The 22,730-nt window shown below is 37.3% G+C and overlaps 1 protein-coding gene across 2 annotated transcripts in view; it reads left to right on the top strand.

Moving 5' to 3' along the window:
- Positions 1-22,730, top strand: part of XPO1 (exportin 1) — a 60,286-nt gene that overhangs the window by 13,490 nt on the left and 24,066 nt on the right. For both annotated transcript variants that reach the window (XM_020985488.2, XM_020985489.2), the window contains one exon: positions 1,941-2,013. In XM_020985488.2, coding sequence (XP_020841147.1) covers positions 1,941-2,013 — 73 coding nt within the window. The remainder of the gene's footprint in view (positions 1-1,940; positions 2,014-22,730) is intronic.

Raw genomic sequence — 22,730 nt, 5'->3', positions numbered from 1 at the left:
GGAGTGATAGAAAAATTAATTTCAAATTAGAATTTCTTTTTTGTGATAATGGTGGGGTGGGTAATGAAGAATTAGTAAAGAGGCTGTTGGATGATAGAAAAGAACTGCAAAGCAGGAACAAGGTTTGGTAATATGAAAGAATATATAAGAACAAGATAGGAAACATACATAAACTTTATTATAAATAGCTTTAAAGCTATAAATGTTTGCTTTCATGGTAAGCCGTTGGTCCAGGTTAGCCTTTCATTTCTGTTTAAATGACAAGACTTTCTTTGGAGGCATTTATGTAGAAAAAGGAAAAAATAAAAACAAATTTAATAACCCCCAGATTATCTATATGTGGCTGGTGCAGTTTTTTTGTTTTTAGTTTTAAGGTTTTTTAGGAAGCAGCGTTAAGTTTTTCTTCTCTCTCCCCACCCCCAGCAAGTTTTCATTTTCATATATACACTGCATCATACTGGTTTTTTATGAATGTCATGCTATAATTTCATATTGGACAAAAGTTTTTCATAAATTTGTTTAGGAGAAATCATATTGGCTTATTCTTTGAACTTTTCAGAATTTCAGTGATTCAATATTTATATACATTTTTTTTGTTTTACCTTTCCCCAGAGGGAGATAGTTCTGGGGATTACAACTTAGATGATAATAAGCTTCCGTATTTACTGCTGATTATGAAAACACAAATTGCATTAATCTGTGATTGCACAGTTACTTCGGCCTCATTTTTTTTTTAGTCTTTCCAGAAATGTTTTGCAGATGCAGAATTTGAATGGCCAATTTTTCCTAGAAATGTATGCAATATAAAAACAAAAGAAAACAGCAAAAACATCTGTATATATACATATATATGTTTGGACAGTCTGCATTGTGCTTTGGATAACATGAACATTAATATGATCCCTTTGGTTGAAATACTAATGATCCTATTTTACTGTGTAATAACTAACCATTTTAAAGATGAACTCTTATTCGCAGCCAAAACCTGCAATCTAAACTTCCGTATGTGAATGAAATTTACCTTTCAGATATTGTTACTTATTTTTTTCCAGAACCAAATACTTAAGAGACACCACAACATTTTTGTTCCTTTTCTTCATGCCTGATCATTCTAAATTGGTCGTCTTTATTATTTTGAGTAATAACTTACTATGAACAAATACTTGACTATTTAGAGTGAGTAGCAGGAGGGAGAAATGGCTTGTCAAGTGGTCGATCTGCTTTTTTATTCATGCTATTAGTCATGATTTTTATACTTGGGAAGGAATACCTGGAAGGTAAAGAACAATTGATTGCAACATACATTTTATGTGTTACTTTGACTGTGTTCAAAAGTTTATCTTTAAATAAGTAGAAATAGCTACCTTAGGGGTGGGCATTAAAATTAAGTAAACCTGTGGGTTGTCTTGCTGCTCCTTAAGTAACACACCAGTGAAGTTTGTGACCACTTTCTATAGAAAGTGCCTATGAGAATATGTCTTATACTTTGCCAAGAGCTTATAACTCATAGAAGAATGGTAGGAAGCTTGATATACCATCCAAGCTATAAATTCATAGATGGTGTGGTTGTGTTAAAGTGCTTGGGCATATGAACAGTCGTTTATGCTGTGAATTCATATCTGGCTACTACTTTCTTTTCTGCAGATAGCCCATTTGGCTGCCAAAGGGCCTTTTATTTGGTTCTTCCTCCTGGTGTGAGCATGATCAAACAGCAGGACTTTATATAGTATAGTAAACAATAAACAAGGAAAATGCATGAACAACTCAGTAATTGGGTGAATAGATTCTTGTTTAATGTATGTATAATTAAATTTGGTAGCTTAATACCTTTTTGAAACTTTAGATAATATACGTGTGAATGTCTGTCTGAATGTGAATCCTGAAAGTTGTTGTCGGCCTTAGAACAATATATTCACGTACTTCTGTTATCCGATTTTCAGTATTATGGACTACAAATCTTGGAAAACGTGATAAAGACAAGATGGAAAATTCTTCCAAGGAACCAATGTGAAGGTAGGAACGCGCTTTAAATGATTGTAACGAAGGAAGGGTGTCAGTCTTAGGCTTTAATATCTTAGGATCAGCTAGGTGTTGCAATAGGTAGTGTGGGATTTTGAATTTGAAACTTTGAATTTGAATTATGCCTCAGGCATTTAATAGTTCTGTGACCCTGAGCAAGATGCTTACCTTCTCTCAGCCTAGGTTTTCTCATTTATAAGGTTACCCTGAGGACCAACCTAGATATACACGTAAAGCATTTTGTAAAACCTTTTAAAGTCCCACGTTAATACTAGTTTTTTATGTTCATATAGGCATTGCATTGTAAAATGACCTCATTCTAAATTCACTTGATTGAAACTTTTTGTAGTTTACTGGTATTGTAGTTTTTGCTATTTTTTATTATGTAGTAAATTAGCTTTATTTCTCCTTTGGGATTGAGGTGGTCTTTGTGAGGAGGAAAAATACTAGTCATGAAGCATATTTTTAAAATCTCACTTACTGTAGATGTTTTTAATAACATCCTAGTTTAAAGGCTTGCTAATTTCTAGTATTTTTCAATATAATGTAATTTTTAGCCAACATAAGGCAACAGGTATGTATTAAGCATTAGCTGTGTGGCAGGCACATTTTGCTAAACATTGGGGATAAAAAATACAGGCAAAAAGGAAGTCAAGTCCTCCCCTCAAAGGGAGCTGAAACATTCATGGCCATAAGGAAGGTACTTGCACATGTAGCAAAATCCATAGAGTTAGAAGCACAGCTGAGAGAAGAATGAAGCATGAAGCATGGCTGGCCTGGTCCATCACCCAAACAAAAAAGTCTGGTGCTGAATAAAATTTTGTTTGTAGTTGATCTTGTAAGCATATCATTAACAAAGAAAGCTGCCAACAGTAAATCTGTTTTTTCTATTTTCTGCTTATGGTAAATCATCTGTAATTGGTGATACAACAAAGCCAAAATTTAGGTACTGAACAAGTCAGTCATAGAGCATTATTTACCACAATCTTGAACTGGGATAAGAGGTCCAGGGAACAGCCAATCAGAATAGAATGAGATAAATTTTTTTGTCCAGCAAACAGAAGTATTTATTTAACATTTGTAACTTTTTCCTTTGCGTTTTTGGTCTTGGATAGACAGGAGTATAGATTTTTGGCTTGGTATTTTTGGAGTTTTATTCATGACTTGCTCCTAGCACCAGTACTCTTCATCTGATCCATTTGTTTGTGTATTGCAAATGTCTGACATTTATAGAGTACTATATAGGGTTTTTAAAAAGCTTGATGCATACCTTATTTGACTAGCATAACATCTCTGAGATGTAGAGGTGGTTATTATAGGTATACGTAGGTTATATAGGTATTGTTATACCTCATTTTACAGATAAGGAAATAGGTTCAGAGGGGTTGCCTAGTGTCACATCATACTTTGATGCTCTCTATGTAAACCTCTTTATTTCACTTATGAAGTTGTAGACTCCTTGGGAATGTGTTATGTCTTAATTTTTGCATGGCCTCCATTACTACCTGTGTGACTTTTGATAAGTCAGTTTTCTCTTCTGTAAAATAAGGATTAGACTAGACATTCTCTAAGATCCCTTCCAACCTTAATACGGAATATTTGCTTCATATGTGCCTTGTAGTTGTATTGTTTGTATGTATTAAAGCAAATCATTCTATGTGCTTCCCACCATACCTTGCCCTCACATCCTAAATCCCTTCTGGGTACCTAACTCCAATTTGCTTTGTGTATATATAGGGCTCAATTATCTTTTTTTAAGTTGCTTGAATACTTAAAAGAGTAGAGCCATTGCTTTGGTTAAGACAGTAGAGCTGGGAAAGTAAAACTTAGTTTAATGATCTTAGGAGCTATACCTCATGTTGTTCCTACCTTAATTGAGACCACAATTGCCCCTCTCACCCCCCACCCCCACCCCCACACACAAAAAGGATATTGGGTTACTTCATCTTTGTTATTGGGTATTAAAGTCACAAACACAGATAGAAAAGGTGAAATTAGTTGTTTGTTACAACTTGTCAGAATCTTCTGGCTCTCATGACTCTCAAAACTGGCAGGCTTAATGGGTCCCTGGGGATCTGAGTAAGCTATCCCTACCTAGATGAAACTACAAATTTTCAGGGTCAAGATACTTTATAAAAATTGCTTGAAGATAATATTTAGATATTGGGGAATCCCAAGCAATTAACATGATATTCTTTATGGTGTTTAAAATAAAAAATGTTGCTTAGTTATGTTAAAAGTAATCGTGGAAAGAAAAATAAGCAAGAGGCTTGTTTTTATCTTACAGTAGGATCTTGTAATTAACTATACATTTAGACACTCCAAAACCATAAATATAAGCATAGCACTTCTGTCATTAAAATTCTTGTACATACGTATGTACAGTTGTTTCTGCCAACCAATTAACACACCTATTATGTGCAGAATAGTGCTTTTTGAAGCTGGAGGTATAAATGGGTATAAAAAGTTTTACTACTCCAAAAAATTTGCAGTATGCTGGGATGGATAGTATGTTACGTGTAAGAGTATCTGATGATAAAAGGGAGCATATAAGTAGCAAATGTATGATTTGGACTTTAAATATTATAGGTGTTAATAGCAGGAGGAAAGCAGCTGGGACTGGGGTTGGGAAAAAGTTTGGCTTAGGTTTCAGGTAACTAGGAATAGGGTAGTTAGGTGGTGCCATGCATAGAGCTCTAGACCTTGAATCAGGAAGGGCCTGAGTTCAAATGTGGCCTCAGACACTTCCTAGTTACGTGACCCTGAGCAAGTTACTTAACCTTGTTTGCCTCAGTTTCCTCATCTGTTAAAATGAGCTGGAGAAGGAAATGGTGAACTACTCCAGTATCTTTGCCAAGAAAATCCCAAATGGGGTTATGAGAGTCCAACATAACTGCAGCGGCTGCACAACAAGTAGAAATGTGGGAATCACAGGCAGGAGGCTTGGAAGAGGGTCTGCAACTGATAGGTTAAGGGAACATTCTAGTCTAGCTTAGTTGGTACGATAGAAGACTCAAGTAGCAGAATGCAAGTATGGGCAAAATGTTATTTTCAAAAAATTTACAGGATAAAAACTATCACAACTAGGCTTTTTACTTTAGGCCTGGTTCCTTCCACAATTTTACTTCATCCTGCTTTCCAGATAAACAGTCATATGGATTATTGGGGGTGGAGCCAAGATGGCTGAGTGAAAGCAGTGACTTGCATGAGCTTTCCTCCAAACCCCTCCAGATACTTATAAAAAATGGCTCTAAACAAATTCTAAAGCAGCAGAAACCACAAAAAAGACAGAGTGAAACAAATTTCTAGCCCAAGACAACCTTGGTTGATCTGAAAGGTATATTGCACTGGGCTGGGAGAGGAGCACAGGCCTCAGCGGACTGAATCACAGGCAGCTGTGGTGGTTTGCAGATTTTTTCAACCCATGAATGTGAAAGACAACTTAGAAGGTCATCGGGAAAAGTCTGTTTCTGCAGTGAGAGAGAAGCTAGGTCTCAGCCCCAGTTGCTGAGCATAGCCCCTGGGTGGCGGCTGCCTCCTGAGCTTCCAGCCCACAGATTTAGGGGGAATCAGGTAGCTGATCAGAGTGGGGCTGCTAGTATCTCTTTGCTGGTGCTGAGACAGGAGTCTCTTGGTTTGCCTGTACTTGGATCTGGGTCACAGTTCTTAGGGGTAGTCCTGGGGTGAGGAGGAGCGCTGGCGTGGTGGAGCTTGCAGTGGCAGTGGAGAGAGAGGAAATCCTCCTCACAGTGCCAAGACAGAAAAGAGTGCTTGTGGTCATTCATAGACCAGAGCACAGGCCAGGAAAGAAGTAAACACCTTGTCCCTTATCATATCACCTTGGAAGAACTGAAAATTTACAGGTCCCTCAATAAATAGTCATATGGAACATTCTGCTGGGCACAAGGGGATTAAAAGTTTAGATGAGATGTAGTCTTTGCCCTGATGGCACATAGTGTTGTGAAGGGGACATGACATAGCTTTAATTCAAAACAAAATGTTCATCACAGACAAAAGTGCTATATGAGTTCAGAAGTTAATTTGGAGGAGGAAAAAAGTAACTGAAAGGGGAATGTGTCTTTTATAGCATGACAGATTGTTGTTATAATGCTGGAATTAGAATCTGGGAGATCTGAGTTCAAATACTACCACTAATGTTTGGGCAATAAACAAGGGTGGGGATGTTGGGGGAATAAGATTTTTGCATAAGTCTTGGGCACGTAGTTAAAAGAGGAGACCTGTTAGATAATAGTCCTGATAGTGGGTCATGAGGATCTCTATTAGATGTAGAGCAGAGGTGTCATGTGATCTATCTATAACATTCCCTAGTGTGGCTCAAACCAAATTTATTGTAATTTGGAAATATATAGCACAACAATTTAAAAACAGATATATTAATATGTAGTTTTCTAAGTCAATACTCAGCCTGCAGGGATCCTTATGTAGTAGGATTTAGTGGTCCTCATTTCTGTTTGAGTTAGATACCACAGTGTAGAGAACAGAGAAGACTAGACCAGACTTGCTAATTGGTTGTAAGAGGTAAAGAGTCAAATATAACCCTAAAGTATTGAGTATGAAATGTTTAGTGACCCTGACAACAATATTGAAGTCAGTCAGGTTTGGGAGCAAAGACAAAGTTTTGTTTTGGATATGTTGAGTTGCTGGAGGTAAAAAAAGTCAGGGCCAGAGGTAATAGTAGAAGCTATGAAAGTGAATAATGATTTCCAAGAAATGTAGAAGGAAGATAATTAAGGGCATAATTTGGGGGGATGTGTGGAGCTAAAGGAGTTGTGTTGTTTTTGTTTTGTTTTGTTTTTACATTGTGGAGACCTGGGTATGTTACTAGATAAGAACAGGGCCTCATTGAGAAAGGAAGAAAGATAGAAAAGATGAGGGGGGGGAAAATTCTGACTACAGAGACCTGGAAGGAAGCAAGGAGATTCATACAATCAAGGGTCCAGAGAGAGAGGATTAAACATTAGCAAGCAGAATAGAATACCCTTTTATCTGAATAGAGGTAAAGAGAATTGTCAGTAGTGGTGACAGTGTTGAGAAGGAAGGAGTATGAGGAGACTTAGTCATCAGTAAGGAAGACGACTGATTTGTCTGCTGTGTTAAGTTACAGCCGTATCGATGTAATGTAGCCAGGGGTAAGGTTAAAATTTAGGATAGTTGCAGTGGGAAATGAGCTCTTTAATGATCAAGTAGAATGATTATGGGGCATAAGTATGCATCTAGTTCAGGCTTCTTATAAAATTTTTAGAGTTTGAGATCAGATTGTTTATCCGTTGGTGTTCATCAACTAGGAACCAGTTGTTGAGAGCTTAGTATTAAAGTGGCAGATCTGTGTAATCAAATCTGGATCTAAAGACGTGCAGGCAGAAAGAAAGGGGAGTTGAATTAGGAGATTACAGAGGTGATTAGTGGTTGTGATGAAGGCAAAGAGTGAAGGGAGGAGGAGATGAAGGTTGGGGATCCTGAAAATGTCACAGTTGTTGAAATGATGTGAAATGTGGCCATGCCCACCCAGTACATGGCTGAAGTTAGAGGTGAAGGGAGGAGGTAATGGGATTTAGGGAGTTACAGGGATAGAGACAGAATGGTATTATAAAGACTACCCAAACAAATGTAGAATCATTGAGGAAGTTGGGAGGTGATCTTGAAAAGCAAGATAGTTTTGATTAAATTTTTTTTAAAAAAAATTATAAAATGATTACTGTATGATGGACAATAGAGAATTTAGAACTGAAAATATAAAATTTTAAAAATAATTTTTAAAGAAATTCTTACTTGTGCAACGCCTTTGAAAAGCTGACCTTTTTGCGTTCCCTCTTTACAAACACTGTCTCTCCAAAATAGTTTGCATCATAGAAAGGAGTGCATGAAATGTTTCATGGGAGCAGCTAGGTGGCGCAGTGAATAGAGCTCTGGCCTTGGAGTCAGGAGGACCTGAGTTCAAATTCAACCTCAGACACTTAACACTTACTAGCTGTGTGAACACCCTGGGCAATGCCGGTCACCTTACCAAAAAAAAAAATGTGTCATGACTAATTTAGGGTACAGGGACAGCAAGGGTCAGAACATTTCTCTAAACACAATAGGCTTTGTCTAAAAAAGTCTCTAAGGTTGTTTTAGTGTAGTCCTACTTTTAACAAAGGGGCTATGTTCTAGTGTAATATATCATAAAACTGTTACATAGGTACTATAAGGGATTTTAAGACTTTAAGAACTTTCAGAGACTCCTTAAAGTCAGACAGTGTTTACCAAGTTGTATAACATTCTTTTAAAGCAGAAAAGGACCTCGGAGAGCCTTTAGTGACTTGCTAAATCATGGACCCTGTATAAGTTGGCAGAGCCTGGGTTCAAATGAAAGTTTTCTTCTGATTCTAAATCTAGATCTTTTCCCACTTTGTCACACTGCTATCTCTGTATGCAAACTATGAACATAATTTTCATGATTCCAAGGTCTTGATAACTTAGAGGGTATTTGTTAAAACATTTGAGAATCCATGTGATAGAGTGATTAGAAAGCTGACCTCAGGGTGAGGAAGACAGCCAGTACAAATGCTGCCTTTGACACATCCTAACTTATTCGAATCTAGACACAGCACATCCTAACCCAGAGCTGACTAAATCATCAGTCCTGTAAAAAATAAATAACAGGCGGACCCAAGATGGCAGAGTAAAAGCAGTGACTTGTTTGAGCTCTCCCTCAAACCTCTCCAAATACTTGTAAAAAATGGCTCTAAACAAATTCTAGAGCAGCAGAACTCAAAAGACAGCGAAACAAATTTCCAGCCTGAGACAACCTGGATGGTTGATTAGAAAGGTCTATCATGCTGGGCTGGGAGAGGAATGCAGTTCAGCATGGGCCACGCAGGCAAAGACCAGGACTCAGCAAAGCTGAAGCAGGCCTCAGAGAACTGAATCACAGGCAGCTGTAGCGGTTACCAGACTTCTCAACCCACAAAGGCCAAAGACAACTTAGAAGGTTGGTAGGAAAGGTCTGTGACCCAAGCTTGGTCCCAGCCCCATCATGACAGCTGTTTTCAGCCCACAGACAGAGGGGGCATCAAGTGGTTGATCACAGAGGGATTGCAGGGATCTCTTTGCTGATGCTGAGGCAAGAGTCTCTTGCTTTGCCTGTGTTTGGATTTGGGTCGAAGTACTAGGTGGAGATCCTGGGGCAAGGAGGAGCGCTGTTGTGATGGAGGTTGTGGTGGCAGTGAAGAGAGAATCCTCAGATTTCCAAGGCAGAAAAGAGTGCTTGTGGTCACTCATAGACCAGAGCACAGGCAAGGAAAAGGGTAAACACCTTGCACTTGATTGTACCACCTTGGAAGGACTGAAAATTTACAGGTCCCTAGAAGTATTTCAGAAAAACAGCTGCACAAAACCCCCCAAGCTTGGGCCAGTACATTCTCCACACTAGAAGCAGACCCCTACCTTAACAAAGAGTTTAAAACTCAAGTAATTGGCTGGGAACATGAGCAAACTGCAAAAAAAGTCAGACCATAGAATCTTTCTTTGACAAAAAAGAGCAAAACATACAACCGGAAGAAGACAACAAAGTCGAAGCTCTCATATCCAAAGCCTCCAAGAAATATATGAATCAATCCCAGGCCATGGAAGAGCTCAAAAAGGATTTTGAGAAGCAATTAAGAGAAGTAGAGGAAAAACTGGGAAGAGAAATGATGCAAGAAAATCATGAAAAACAAATCAACAGCCACAGCTAGGTGAGAGCTCCGGCCTTGGAGTCAGGAGGACCTGAGCAAATCTGGCCTCAGATACTTGACACTTAAGCTGTGCGACCCTCAGCAAGTCACTTAATCCCTATTGCCTCACCAAAAAAGAAGAAAAGAAAAACATGTCCACAGCTTGCTAAAAGGAGACCTCAAAAAATACTGGAGAAAATAATGCCTTAAAAAAGTAGCCTAACCAAAATGGCAAAAGAGGTCCAAAAAGCCTAGGAGGAGAAGAATGCCTTAAAAAGCAGAATTGGCCAGATGGAAAAGAAAGTCCAAAAGCTCACTGAATAAAATACATCCTTAAAAATTAGAATGGAGTAATTGGAAGCTAATGACTTTATGAGAAATTGGGCCATTGTAAAAACAAAACCAAAAGAGTGAAAAAATGGAAGACTGTGAAGTGTCTCATTGGAAAAACAACTGGCCTGGAAAGTAGATACAGGAGAGATAATTTACAAATTATTGGACTATCTGAAAGCATGATCAAAAAAAGAGCCTAGACATCATCTTTCAAGAAATTATCAAGCAAAATTACCCTGATATTCTGAAACCAGAGGGTAAAATAGAAATCTACCAATCACCTCCTAAAAGAGATCCCTAAAGGAAAACTTCTAGGAATATTGTAGCCAAATTCCAGAGTTCCCAGGTCAAGGAGAAAATATTGCAAGCAGCCAGAAAGAAATAATTCAGGTCTCTATTTCAGAGGGCAAAGGAGATAGGGTTACAGCCAAGAATCACCTACACAGCAAAACTGAGTATAATCCTTTGGGCGGGGAAATGGACATTCATTGAAACACAGGACTTTCAAGCATTCTTGATGAAAAGACCAGAGCTGAATAGAAAATTTGACTTTCAAATATAAGACTCAAGAGAAGCATGAAGAGATAAACAAGAAAATAATAAGGGATTTATTAAGGTTGAACTGTTTATATTCCTGCATGGAAAGATATTTGTAACTCATGAGACCTTTGTCAGTATTAAGGTAGTTGGAGGGGGGGAAAAATTTATATGTATAGATAGGTAGATAGATAGAGGGCACAGGATGAGTTGAAGATGAATGGGTGGTATCTGGAGGATAAAATTAAGGGGTGAGAGGATTATACTAGGAGAAGAACAGGAGAGGTAGATTGGGGTAAATCTCACATAAAACAGACAAGAAGAGGCTTTTCAGTGGAAGGGGAAGTGGGAAAAGGTGAGAGGGGATGAGTGAATTGTATTCTGAGGAGGGACAGGGTCAAAAGAGAATAGAATAAATGGGGGGGCGGGATAGGATGACTACTACATAACAACAACATGACTACTATTTAAGCGTTTTGAATGACCACACAGGTATATAACCTGTATGGAGTTGCTTGCCTTCTCAATGAGGGAGGTGGGGGGGGGGGATTTGGAACCCAGAAGGTTTTTTTGTTGGTTTGTTTTTGGCTAGGCAGTGGGTCACACAGCTTGTAAGTGTTAGTGTGTCTGAGGCCGGATTTGAATTTGGGTCCTCCTGAATCCAGGGCCAGTGCTGTATCTACTGTGCCACATAGCTGCCCCAAACCCAAAGTTTTAAAAAGAAATGTTAAAAATTGTTTTCACATGCAACTGGGAAATAAGATATACAGGCAATGGGGCATAGAAATCTGTCCTGTCCTACAGGAAAATAGAAGGGGAAGGGGATAAGAGAAGGGTAGGGGAGTTAGAAGGGAGGGCAGAATGCACACTGTCTTGGGGTTGGGGAAGGGATGACATGAGAAAATTTGGAACTCAAAATCTTGCAGAAGTGAATGTTGAAAACTAAAAATAAATTAATATGGGGGGGGGGGGTGACATCTCCAGAAAACGTTCTTTGAAATGATGGGTTCCTTTTGAGTTTTATCTAAGCTGATGCTGTTCATTAATGTTGCAAACTGATTGTCCAAGAGTAAATAGAGAGGCCAATGGAATTAATGGGTAAAGCAAGGAGGAAGGGAACAAGATTTAAGTGCCTACTATTACATGCCTGGAGATGTGCTAAGTGCAAATAGTTTATTATTTGATCCTAGCCCTAGGAGCTAGGTGCTATTTACATTTGTAAAAACTGAGGTAGGTTGAATGGCTTGCCTGGAGGTATGAACAGCTAGTATCTAAGACTGGATTTGAATTCTGGTCTTTTTGAGGCCTAGTGCTATCTACTATGCTACCTGACACATTTAATGTTATAGTGATTGTTAAATCTTTGAATTTTTTTTAACCTGAAGTTCTCTCAGTGACAGCAAAGCCTTTGGATTCAGGATATACTTACTATAGTTATTTGAGATACCAGAAAGCAGAAACAACTCAAATTGTATCCTGTTTGCAGTTGTTTGTCTGCTTGCTTTAGTAAATGAGAAATTAGTCATTTTATAGAGGGGAAGGAGGAGGAGGAGTGGACTGCTTTTTGTGATTTCAGTCAGCAGGTATTTGTTGAATGGTCTACTGTGTGCAACTTGCAAAGTGTAAAAGATACAAAGGTGAAAATTTGAAACCATTTCCATTCTAAAGGACTTTATGATCAGTTGTGAAGAGACAACAAACATTTAAGTAAATATAGAATAAAAACAAATAAGGAGAATTTGGGAGGGAAGGTAACTAGCAGTTACAGGGATCAGGAAAAGCTACCTGTAGAAGTGGGGTTTTTAAGAAGCATACTTTCGAAGGATGTAAGGGATTATTGCTTCCCTTAATCCTCATCATTTTTTAATTCCCTAGACCATTACTTTCTCCTTAAGGATTTGATTTACTGTCCTGCCTCAACCACCCTTAAATCCTCACTAGCATTGTCATTTTTACCTTTGCAATATTTCTCCTCTTCATATCCACAAAGTTTCCAACCTGGTGTAGGTCCTCATTATATCATTCCTGGACTAGTGCAATAGCCTTCTGTTGTTCTCCCTGCCTCGGTTCTCTCCCCATTCCATTCTATCCTCATCTTAACTGTCCAAGTGGTTTTTCTAAAGTGCAGGTTACCCCCTACTTAATTCCAGTGGGTCTCCGTTACCTCCAAGATTAAAATCTCATTTGGCTTTTCAAAATCTGGATACTTTCTATCTTTCCAGGCTTATTTATAATGAGTATTCTAATAATTCACTTCTCTTCTTGCAGGTTTCTAAAACATGCCAGTGTCCTCAAACCCTGCTATGTTCTTCCTCTTTATATCTACTGGCTTTAAATTCTACTTAATAAAAGAGGCCTTTCCTGGTCCCCCCACTTCAAGTGCTCTCCCTCTGGAATGTCCATGTAGATTATGGGTCTTGTAGGTATAGTTGTTCATTGTCTCCCCCTTCTGTTTTTATCTTTCTTTTTATTCCCAGTCCTTAGCAAAGTACTTGATAGATATTAAGCACTTGATAAATCATTTTTGATTGATTACATGTATTGTCTAGCCTCTTAGAAAATAAACTCACTAAAGACAGGGATTGTCATACTTTTCGTGTAGTTTCATTCATTAAAAGCCATTTCCCTTCTAGAGTTTCCCTGTTTGGGAGAAAAATATCACCAACCTTACAGTCACTGAGGTTTGCATCCTTAGGGTTATCCTTTACTCTTCACTGTCCACCCCACATATTAAATTAAGACGGCAAATCTTACCATTTCCCATCTCCATGATTTTTTGCATCAGTGCCTTTGTCATTCCTCACATGGCCAGCACCTTATTTCAGGCTTTCATTGCTTCTTGCCTGGACTATTATAATGACCTAATGAGGCTAGCCCTCTGCTACAAGTCTGTCTCCCTACTCCAATCCATCTTCCACACTTCTGCCAGAATGATTTTCTTTCTTAAATTATTATTTATCTTTCATTTTTGACATTTTACTTTTATAAGATGATTTTTTAAAAACACAGATCTAACCATGTCACTCCTTTAATCAAATTCTAGTGCTTTCTGTAGTGCCTCTAGAATAGGATTAAACCCTGACCCCAATCTTCCTTTCCAGCCTCATAAATTACTCTTCTTCCTATACTTTAAGAGCCTATCAAACTGCTCCTCACACAAAAGAATTTATATTCTGTATCTTAGCCTTGGCATTGTGTCCATGCTTAGAATAATAGATATAATAATAGCTCACATTTATGTAGAGTTTACTATGTGCTAAGCACTGTCCTAAGGACTTTACAATTATTATCTCAGTTGATCCCTGTTTTACAGATGAGGAAACTGAAGCTGAATTTGAGGTCACGTCTTCTTGGCTGTAGGTCTAGCACTTAATCCACTGAGCCACTTAGCAAAATGGGGTGATAAACTGAATCTCATAGGGTTCTTGTGAAGATAAAATGAAATGAAATTTATACATGGCTTTGCAAACCTTAAAGCACTATATAAACACTAGGTGCTATTACATTTTAAAGGATGAGAAAATGAAATAATATCTAGCCCCAGAGTCAGTAGAGAGCTGCTGGAATTTATTGAGTAGGGAAGACTTGCACTTTAGGAAAACCACTTTGACAGCCATATGAAAGATGGATTGGAGTGGGGAGAAACTTGATCCAGGGAAACCAATTAGGAGGCTGTGGCAGTAGTCCAAGTGAAAGGCAATGAGGCCCTGCACTACTACTTTACTGTATGAGTAGAGAGAAGTTAACAGTGTCAGAGGTGTGGAGGTAAAACTGAGGTTTGGCAACTGATTGAATATGTGGGATGAGAGAAAATGAGGAGTTGAAGATGCATGATACCAAGGTGGTTAAAACCTGGGTAACAGGTAGTGCCCTTGACAGTAATAAAGATGTTGGGGAAAATGTGTTAGGATAGGATATCTGCAATCCATATCATCATCTATGATCATAATCCTTCTGGCTGCTTAACCTCAAACAAAGAGGTATGACTCCAAGTTCAGAATCCGTCTTTTAAGGGAGTTGGAGAAAGGGTACAGGCAGCATGTACAGAATTTTCTCAGTAGTACCTGTTCTGAGGTTATAGTTTGAATTATAATTGCCCTAAAAAGCCAACACCTATCTCAGAGGTATCCCTACTGGAGATAAAGGGTAGGTGTGTTAGTGATGAAGATGCCCCACAATTGGCTCCTGCAATGGTGAGAACATTGGATGGAGCATTGAGGCTCAGTTCTAGTTTTGTTGTAGTGGCAGTTTATTGTGAAACCTTGAGCCAAGTTACTACTCCCCAGAGTTAATCTCTCATGGAGAATACAGTAAGAATGAAATGAGATAATAGATGAATTCTGAAAACTTACAAATTTCTACTTCCTATTCAATGTCTATTGTTGGGGGGGGGGGAACATTGGGTTTTCTTCACTAGTTAACCCTCCCCTGTTCTACTTTTAAGAAAGACCACAAGAACAAACCCTATTTTTGCTCAGGGTTGTATATATCTTTTTTTAATTAATTTATTTTTAGTTTTCAGCATTCACTTTTATAAGCTTTTGAGTTTTCAATTTTCTCCCCTCCCTATGATAGCATGTAATCTCATAGGCTCGACATATACATCCATATTAAACATACTTTTACATTAGAATAAATGGGAGGAACCATGAGAAAGAAGAAACAAAACAAGAAAAAAGAGAGCAAATAGTATACTTTGATCTGCATTCTAGTGCTTCCTCTTGATCTAGAAAGCATTTTCCATTGTGACTCTTTTGAAGTTGTCTTAGATCCTTGCTTTGCTAAGAAGAGCCAAGTCTGTGAAAATTATCACACAATGTGGCTATTACTGTATACAATGTTCTTCTGGTTCTGCTCAGTTTATAAGTCTTTCCAGGGTTTTTGTTTGTTTTTTAAGCCTGCCCACTCATCATTTCTTACAGAACAATAGTATTCCATTACATTCATATACCACAACTTGTTCAGCCATTCCGCAGTTGATGGGCGCATATATATATACACACATATACATATACATACATACATATATATATATATATATATATATATATATATATATGTATGTATGTATAATCACTTTCACTACAGAGTTTGAATTAAGGTAAAATCTATGAGGCTTTACTGGGCTTAATACCAGCTATTTTCTCTAAATGTCGTCAGTTGTTAAGTACAATCTACTGGGCATGGGTCACTGTATTCATATTTTTTAGAATCTGGCACTGTTCCCATTAGGTGACATTCATGTGTGACAACACTCCTATCCCCTATATAATTACTATAGAAAGGTAACTGGAGAATTTTGATTTCCAGGTTACCTTATAGAACTTAGCTTTGGGGAGGAAAAAATAAAAGCCCACAAAATCAACAAGGAGGAGTTTTGGTATACTGTAGTGTGTCAAGGAATCTATTTTAATAAAAAGTAGAGAATTTTGTTTTCTGGTAAGAGATAGTGCAGCAGGTTTAAGGATTATCTCATGGACAGTGTATTAATCAGTACATAATATGGCTGCTATTGATCTTTGGGTTTGTGTTGATAACTTAATTTCTCCATTAAGAATTCTGGCTAGATTCGTTGGTAGTCAAAGATAACTATAATGAAACCTTCTGAAAAGGCCAGGTGCTGTAGTCTTAAACGTGCTTTTGTTGAGCTTCAAGGCCCTAACAAAGACAGGTAAAATAAAGCATTAGATTGAAAACAAATACCTACATCAACACAGTCTATTTTTTTAATCTTATCTATTTTATTTTTCCCCATTGTAAAAACAATTTTAACGTTCTTTTTTTTATTTCAAATTTTGAGTTCCAAATTCTCTTATTCCCGCCCCTAATTGAGAAGATAACCAATTTGCAAAACATGTTTCCATCCAAGTCATTCTGTTAAAGAAAACAGACAAAAAAAAGAAATTCTTTGATCTGCACCAGTTCTTTCTGTGGAAATGGACAGTACCTTTCATCATAAGTCCTACAGAATTGTCTTGGATCATTGTATTGCTGAGAATAGCTAAGTTACTCATTAGATCATCATACGGTATTGCTGTTACTGTGTACAGTGTTCTCCTGATTTTATTTTGCATCAGTTCATATAAGTCTGTGTTTTTTTGTGAGAGTATCCTCCTCACCATTTCTTAAAGCACAATAGTATTCCATCACAATCATATGCAATAAGTTATTCAGCCATTCTCCAGTTGATGGACATCTCCTCAATTTTCAATTCTTTGCCACCACTAAAGGAGCTGTTATAAATATTTTTTACACATAGATCCTTCTGGTTTTTATCTCTTTGGGCATAGTTCCAAATTGTTCTCCAGAATGGTTCCGTCCCAATAGTACATTATTGTTTTGATTTTTCCACATCCCTTCCAACATTTATCGTTTTCCTTTTCTGTAATATTAGCCAATCTGGCAGGTGTGAGTTGTTTTAATTTGCATTTCTTTAAGCAGTAGTGATTTAGAGCATTTTTTTTTCAAATGACCTTGTCTGAAAACTGCTTGTTCTATCCTTTGACCATTTATCAATTGAGGAATAGTTCTTTGTCCTATAAACTTGACTCAATTTTTCAACATGTTTGAGAAATGGAATCTTTATCAGAGAAATTTAATATGAAAATTTTTTCACAGTAATGATTAGCAACTATGTATTTCCCACCATCCTATTTTCCCCATTTGTCCTACTTTCTCAAACCTTCACCTTGTCCATTCTCAAAAGTATTTTGCTTCTCACTTTTACCTCCCCCAAATTGCCCTCCCTTCTATCAGCTCTCCCCTCACCCCTACTTCTCTTATGCCCTTGCCTTTCTACTTTCCTATGTAATAAGATAGATTTTTACACGCACTCAGTTGGGTGTAGAAATCTTATTCCCTCTTTGAGCCAATTCTGATGTGCTCCCCTTCCTACTTCCCCCATTTTCCCCTCCACTTTAAAATCTCAAGCCTCTTGATAATTTATCCCATTCTATCCCTCCCTTTCCCCTCGTCCCAGTGCATTCTTCTTTCTCATCCCTTAATTTTAATTTAATTTTTTTTAGAGAATTATACCATTATATTTAACTCACTCCTCTGCTTTCTGTCTACATATACTCATTATAACTGCCCTAGTAATGAGAAGGTTTTTAGAGGTTATAAATATCATTTTCCCATATAGGAATATAAACAGTTTAACCTTATTAAATCTCTTATGATTTCCCTTTCCTGTGTTTACCTTTCTGTGCTTTTTTTGCATCTTGTATTTGAAAATCACATTTTCTGTTCAACTCTGGTCTTTTCATCAAGAATGCTTGAAAATCTTCTATTTCATTGAATATCCATTTTTTCCCCTGGACAATTATACCCCGTTTTGCTGTGTAGGTTATTCTTGGTTGTAATCCAAGTTCCTTTGCCTTCCGGAATAACATTCTAAACCCTCTTGTCCTTTAATGTAGAAGCTGGTAAATCTTGTGTTAAATCTAACTGTGGCTAGGTGATAACTTTCTGGCTGCTTGCAATATTCTCTCCTTGACCTGGGAACTCTGGAATTTGGCTACAATATTCCCAGGAGTTTTTATTTTGGGGTCTCTTTTAGGATTTTTTTGATTTCTATTTTACCGTTTGGTTCTAGAATATCAGGGCAGTTTAGCTCGATAACTTTTTGGAAGATGTCAGGCTATTTTTTTTTTTATCATGACTTTCAGGTAGTCCAGTAATTCTTAAATTTATCTCTCCTGAATGGATTTTCCATGTCAGTTATTTCCAATGAGATTTCACCTTTTTTTCCCATCCTTTTTATTTTGTTTGATTGTTTCTTGATGTCATTAGCTTCCATTTGGCCAATTCTTTTTAAGTTGTTCTCTTGGGTGAATTTTTGTATATATCTTTTTCCATTTGGCCTGTTCTGTTGGGTTGTGTTTTTTTTTTTTAAGGTATTCTTCAGTATTTTTTTTTTCTGCCTCCTTTACCAAGGTGGTAAAGGACTCTTTTCATGATTTTCTTCATCACTCTCATTTCTCTTCCCAATTTTTCCTTTACCTATTTCTTGACTTTTAACTCTTAAGCTATACTGGGGCTCTGCTTGACAAGTGGAAGAGTCACTGTCCCAAGCTTCACGTTTTTTTTGTGTAGCTATTTTCAGAGGTAATTCTGGGGACTTGTAAATTTTTGGCTTTTTCAAGGTGGTATAATCTACCAAGAGGTGTGTTTTTCCTGTACTGGGCATTGGTTTGTGAGCTACCACAAGCGCTCTTTTCAGCACTAGAACTGTGACAAGGATACTGCTCCCCTGCTTGCATAAGGTCTGCTGTGCTAGTGCTCCTCCTCATACTGGGACCAAGACCCAAGACTGTGAACCAATTCCAAGTATGGACAATGAAGCAGTTTTTGCCACTGGTGCCAGCAAAGGGAATCCTGTTAATCTCTTTTTGACTGGTTGTCCAATCCTTTTACCATCTGTGGGCTGAGAGGTCTGGAAACCACCTCTACTGCTTCTGATTGTCACCCTGAGGCCTGTTCCTTTTTTTGCTGGGGCCTCATCTGCTTTCCAGTGCTGGACTGCACTCTTCTCTCACTCTGGTGCAGAAGACCTTTCAAGCTGACCTTGTCTTGGGCTGGAAAATTGTTTCACTCTTGTCTTTTTGTAGGTCCTGCCTCTCTAGAATTTGTTTAGGGTCATTTAAAGGTATTTGAAGAGTGTGGGGAGAGCTCAGATGAGTCTCTGCCTTTACTCCACCATCTCGGCTCTACCTCCAACACAATCTAATTTGCTAATCAAATCCCATTGATAAACTTAAAGTTTTGAACAACTCATGAGAAAATAGGCAGTAATTTAAATTTAAGTATTAAAGCAGAAATGACTTTTTTGTATGAATTACTTAAACCATTTTTCATGTAATATATTGGATGGGATTTATAAGATAATTTGCGTTATTAATATAATGTTTTGGGGGGTTTTTTGGTGAGGCAGTTGGGGTTAAGTGACTTGCCCAGAGTCACACAGCTAGTGATGTTATGTGTCTGAGGCCGGATTTGAACTCAGGTCCTCCTGACTTCAGGGCCAGTGCTCTATCCACCGTGCCACCTACGTGCCCCTAATTTTAAAAAAATAAGGTGATTGTATTTGGTTTAAATACCATATGAAATAGGATGGTTACCTCTTTTAAAAAAAGATAAGAGTCTTTATGCTTGGTGTGAGTGTTTTTTATTTTTTTAATTGAAGCCATTCATATCTACTCATTTCATTCTCACTCTTCAATGGAATAATGATAAAAATTCCTGGAATTGATCATTCTTTGTTGTGCTATGTTGTTTAGTTTAAATCTATTTCTGAATTATGAGTATTGTCATTAAAGTGAATGGCCTGTTGCTCCTTCATGGAAATGTTTTAGTAAAACATTGCTGAGTTTATTGTAAGGAAAAGTCCATATGATTGTGGTGGGAAATACAGTTATGCAACATAATATAAAAATCAGTTTTATTTACTGATTTCCCGATAGTGGAAAATGCCAGCTAAATTCAGAGTATCTCAATTTCCAATTGGTATGTTAAGACCAGATGGTTTCACAGAGCAATTTGTAGATTTTTCAGTAAGTTATATTCTATTGTGTATTACTGTATGTAGAATGAAGTCCTAAGGAAAGTTAACAATAAACAGATAAATATTGATGCCATTATTGTGGGTGGATATTCTCTCCAGGCTGAAGGTTTGGAATCCTTTCACAGTCTACCCTGTGTGACTTGTCCATTTTTTCATTTCTCTGTACTAATTCATGGTTGACAGGATGATGAAGCATATTCAAGCATGTCTTGTCATCATTGCCCTTTGGATGAGCCTCAACTTTGCACATTGAAATTGTGTGAAGATCGTTAAAATAATAGCTTTCGTTTAAAAAAAGAACTGAATATTATTAAAAGTACCATGGAACTTTGGAAGGCAAGCCAACTCATTCCAATCCTATTCGTTTCTGTGCTCATAGTCCAACTTCAGCATCTTTCCAATAATGTACTAATGGAACAGTTCTATTCCATATCCTGGTATGAGAAAAATAGGTACTTTTTATCTAATTGGTTTTTCTAGTGTGTATGTGACCAGACTTTTAAGCTGATTATCTCAGTTAAGGAAGCACAATTATGGACAATATTTTGATGAACTTCACACCTCTGTAGCAAGAATTCTTACCTTTTTTTATGTCTGAGACCTCCTCAGAATAATGGTTTTAACACAAAATAAGTAGGAATTATAAAGGAAACCAGTGGTATTGAAATAAAAATTCCCTAGGCCAAAGTGCTGTGCTGGAGAGAGGGAGAGGGAGAGGGAGAGGGAGAGACAGAGAGAGACAGAGAAAATGACCATGAAAAGAACAAACACTTTGGTAAACATCTTTTTTATGCTTCATGTTATTGTTGATAATGAGAGAACCAGTTTAATTCTGTTAATTCTTTTGAGGTATCATTTGGATATGTAATGGAGAGCTCTTGTTGGAGAGTTTTTAAGTTTGCATTTTGCTGTATTATAAAATTCTTAGGATACTTTATGCTTTTCAACCAGCCGTGACTATAAAGATGATGTCTGCTGTAGAATGTAATTTTTGGAAGACCTTACTATTTCCCTTTCATAACTAGGAATTTTTATGTGTGCTTAGATTATTCTCAAAGACTTGTACACCTCAGGCAAGGAGGCATATAGATGGGTAGGAATTCATTATTTTCTTGGTTGCTTTTTTGAGGTAATAATATCTTATTCTTATGTTTTGTTTTTGATCTTTGTTCTAACATGTTAATTTGTTTCCTGAGTCAGTTTGTAGGTGTATGTATTTGTATGTTGTGATGTTGATTGGTGCTTTCTTTATTCAGTTCCTCATTATTCTAAGTACAGTATTTGGATGGGAAGCTTCTATATGATAAGCCTTTGAATCAATTTTCCATGTTTTCCAACTTTTTTTTTCCTGCTGTTTACTCTAGTGTATCAGTCACTGAATTAAAAACAAATGTTGTTTTAATTTGGAGCCTCTTAACCTGTCTTCTAGTAGAATTTTGCTTCCTCATCCCAAGTAATAATTGTTAATACAACAGCTACACTTTTATGTTTTGCTTTTTTTAGTGAGGCAATTGGGGTTAAGTAACTGGTGCAGTCAAACAGCTAGGAAGTGTTATGTGTCTGAGACTGGATTTGAACTCAGGTCCTCCTGACTCCAGGGCCAGTACTCCATCCACTGTGCCACCTAGCTGCCCCTGCACTTATTTTTATGGCAGTTGATCTTGTAAGTGCTTATCATGAGCCCTGCAATGCAAAATGACCAAATATATATCCCAAGAGGTATACCTTATTCCTCTTTGGGTACCTTAAAAAAAGCAGTACCTTCATATGCCTCACCTGGGAGAAGTTCTTTGTGATTATTGAGTTAGGCACAACTTCATTTGGTCTTCCTTTCATTTATCACATAACTATTAAGATTGATTTAGTTTAGTTGTACTTAAATAATGTAATTCAAATATTTTCTTCCCCCTTTTCTACCTTTTCATCATCATGGCAAAAGTGGGAAAGCTTCAGTGGACAGAGGGTTATTTATCTTTTTCTTTTTTTTTTCCCCCTATTTTGTGAATTCCTGGAGCTAACAAATTCATTGCATGGTGATTAATGTCTCCTTATTTACCTAGTGTTCTTGGAAAGTAAACACAGTATGTTGCCGGCACCATTCTCAAAGCTTTCCATTGTGGTAAAAACTTCTCAGAGCTTATGTTTCACTGGAATAGTCTGCAAGGACCTAGGTCATTTCCATGACATCAAGCATCACAAGTGGATTTTGTAGAGCATACTGTTAATTATAGGTGGAAAATAACTAAATTTCCATGGAAAGTTGAGAAAATTAGGCTGAACAACATCTCTTAGAAGGAACAACTTGGTATAATTTCTGTCTGCTGCGTGGAAAGAGCATTGAACAATCAGTCAAGAGAGAACTAAGTTCTAATCCTACTTTTTAGTTGAGCAACCGAGTGAGTTATTTAACTCCAGTTGTCTCATCTGAAAAAAGATAATACTTAGCTCAAAGGGTTGCTGCATCAAATGAGATTTGTTCTCATTTGAGTTCTGTAATGCTCACAACACTGTTATTTAGCTATTAATATAGGTAAAATCTATTCAGCTTAAATGAGGAAATATTA

Source organism: Phascolarctos cinereus, unplaced genomic scaffold (genome assembly GCF_003287225.1).
Source record: "Phascolarctos cinereus isolate Bilbo 61053 unplaced genomic scaffold, phaCin_HiC Scaffold_2;HRSCAF=192, whole genome shotgun sequence".
Taxonomy (NCBI): Eukaryota; Metazoa; Chordata; class Mammalia; order Diprotodontia; family Phascolarctidae; genus Phascolarctos; species Phascolarctos cinereus.
The sequence above is the reverse complement of the archived record's forward strand: the minus strand, read 5'-3'. Positions and strand labels throughout refer to the sequence as shown.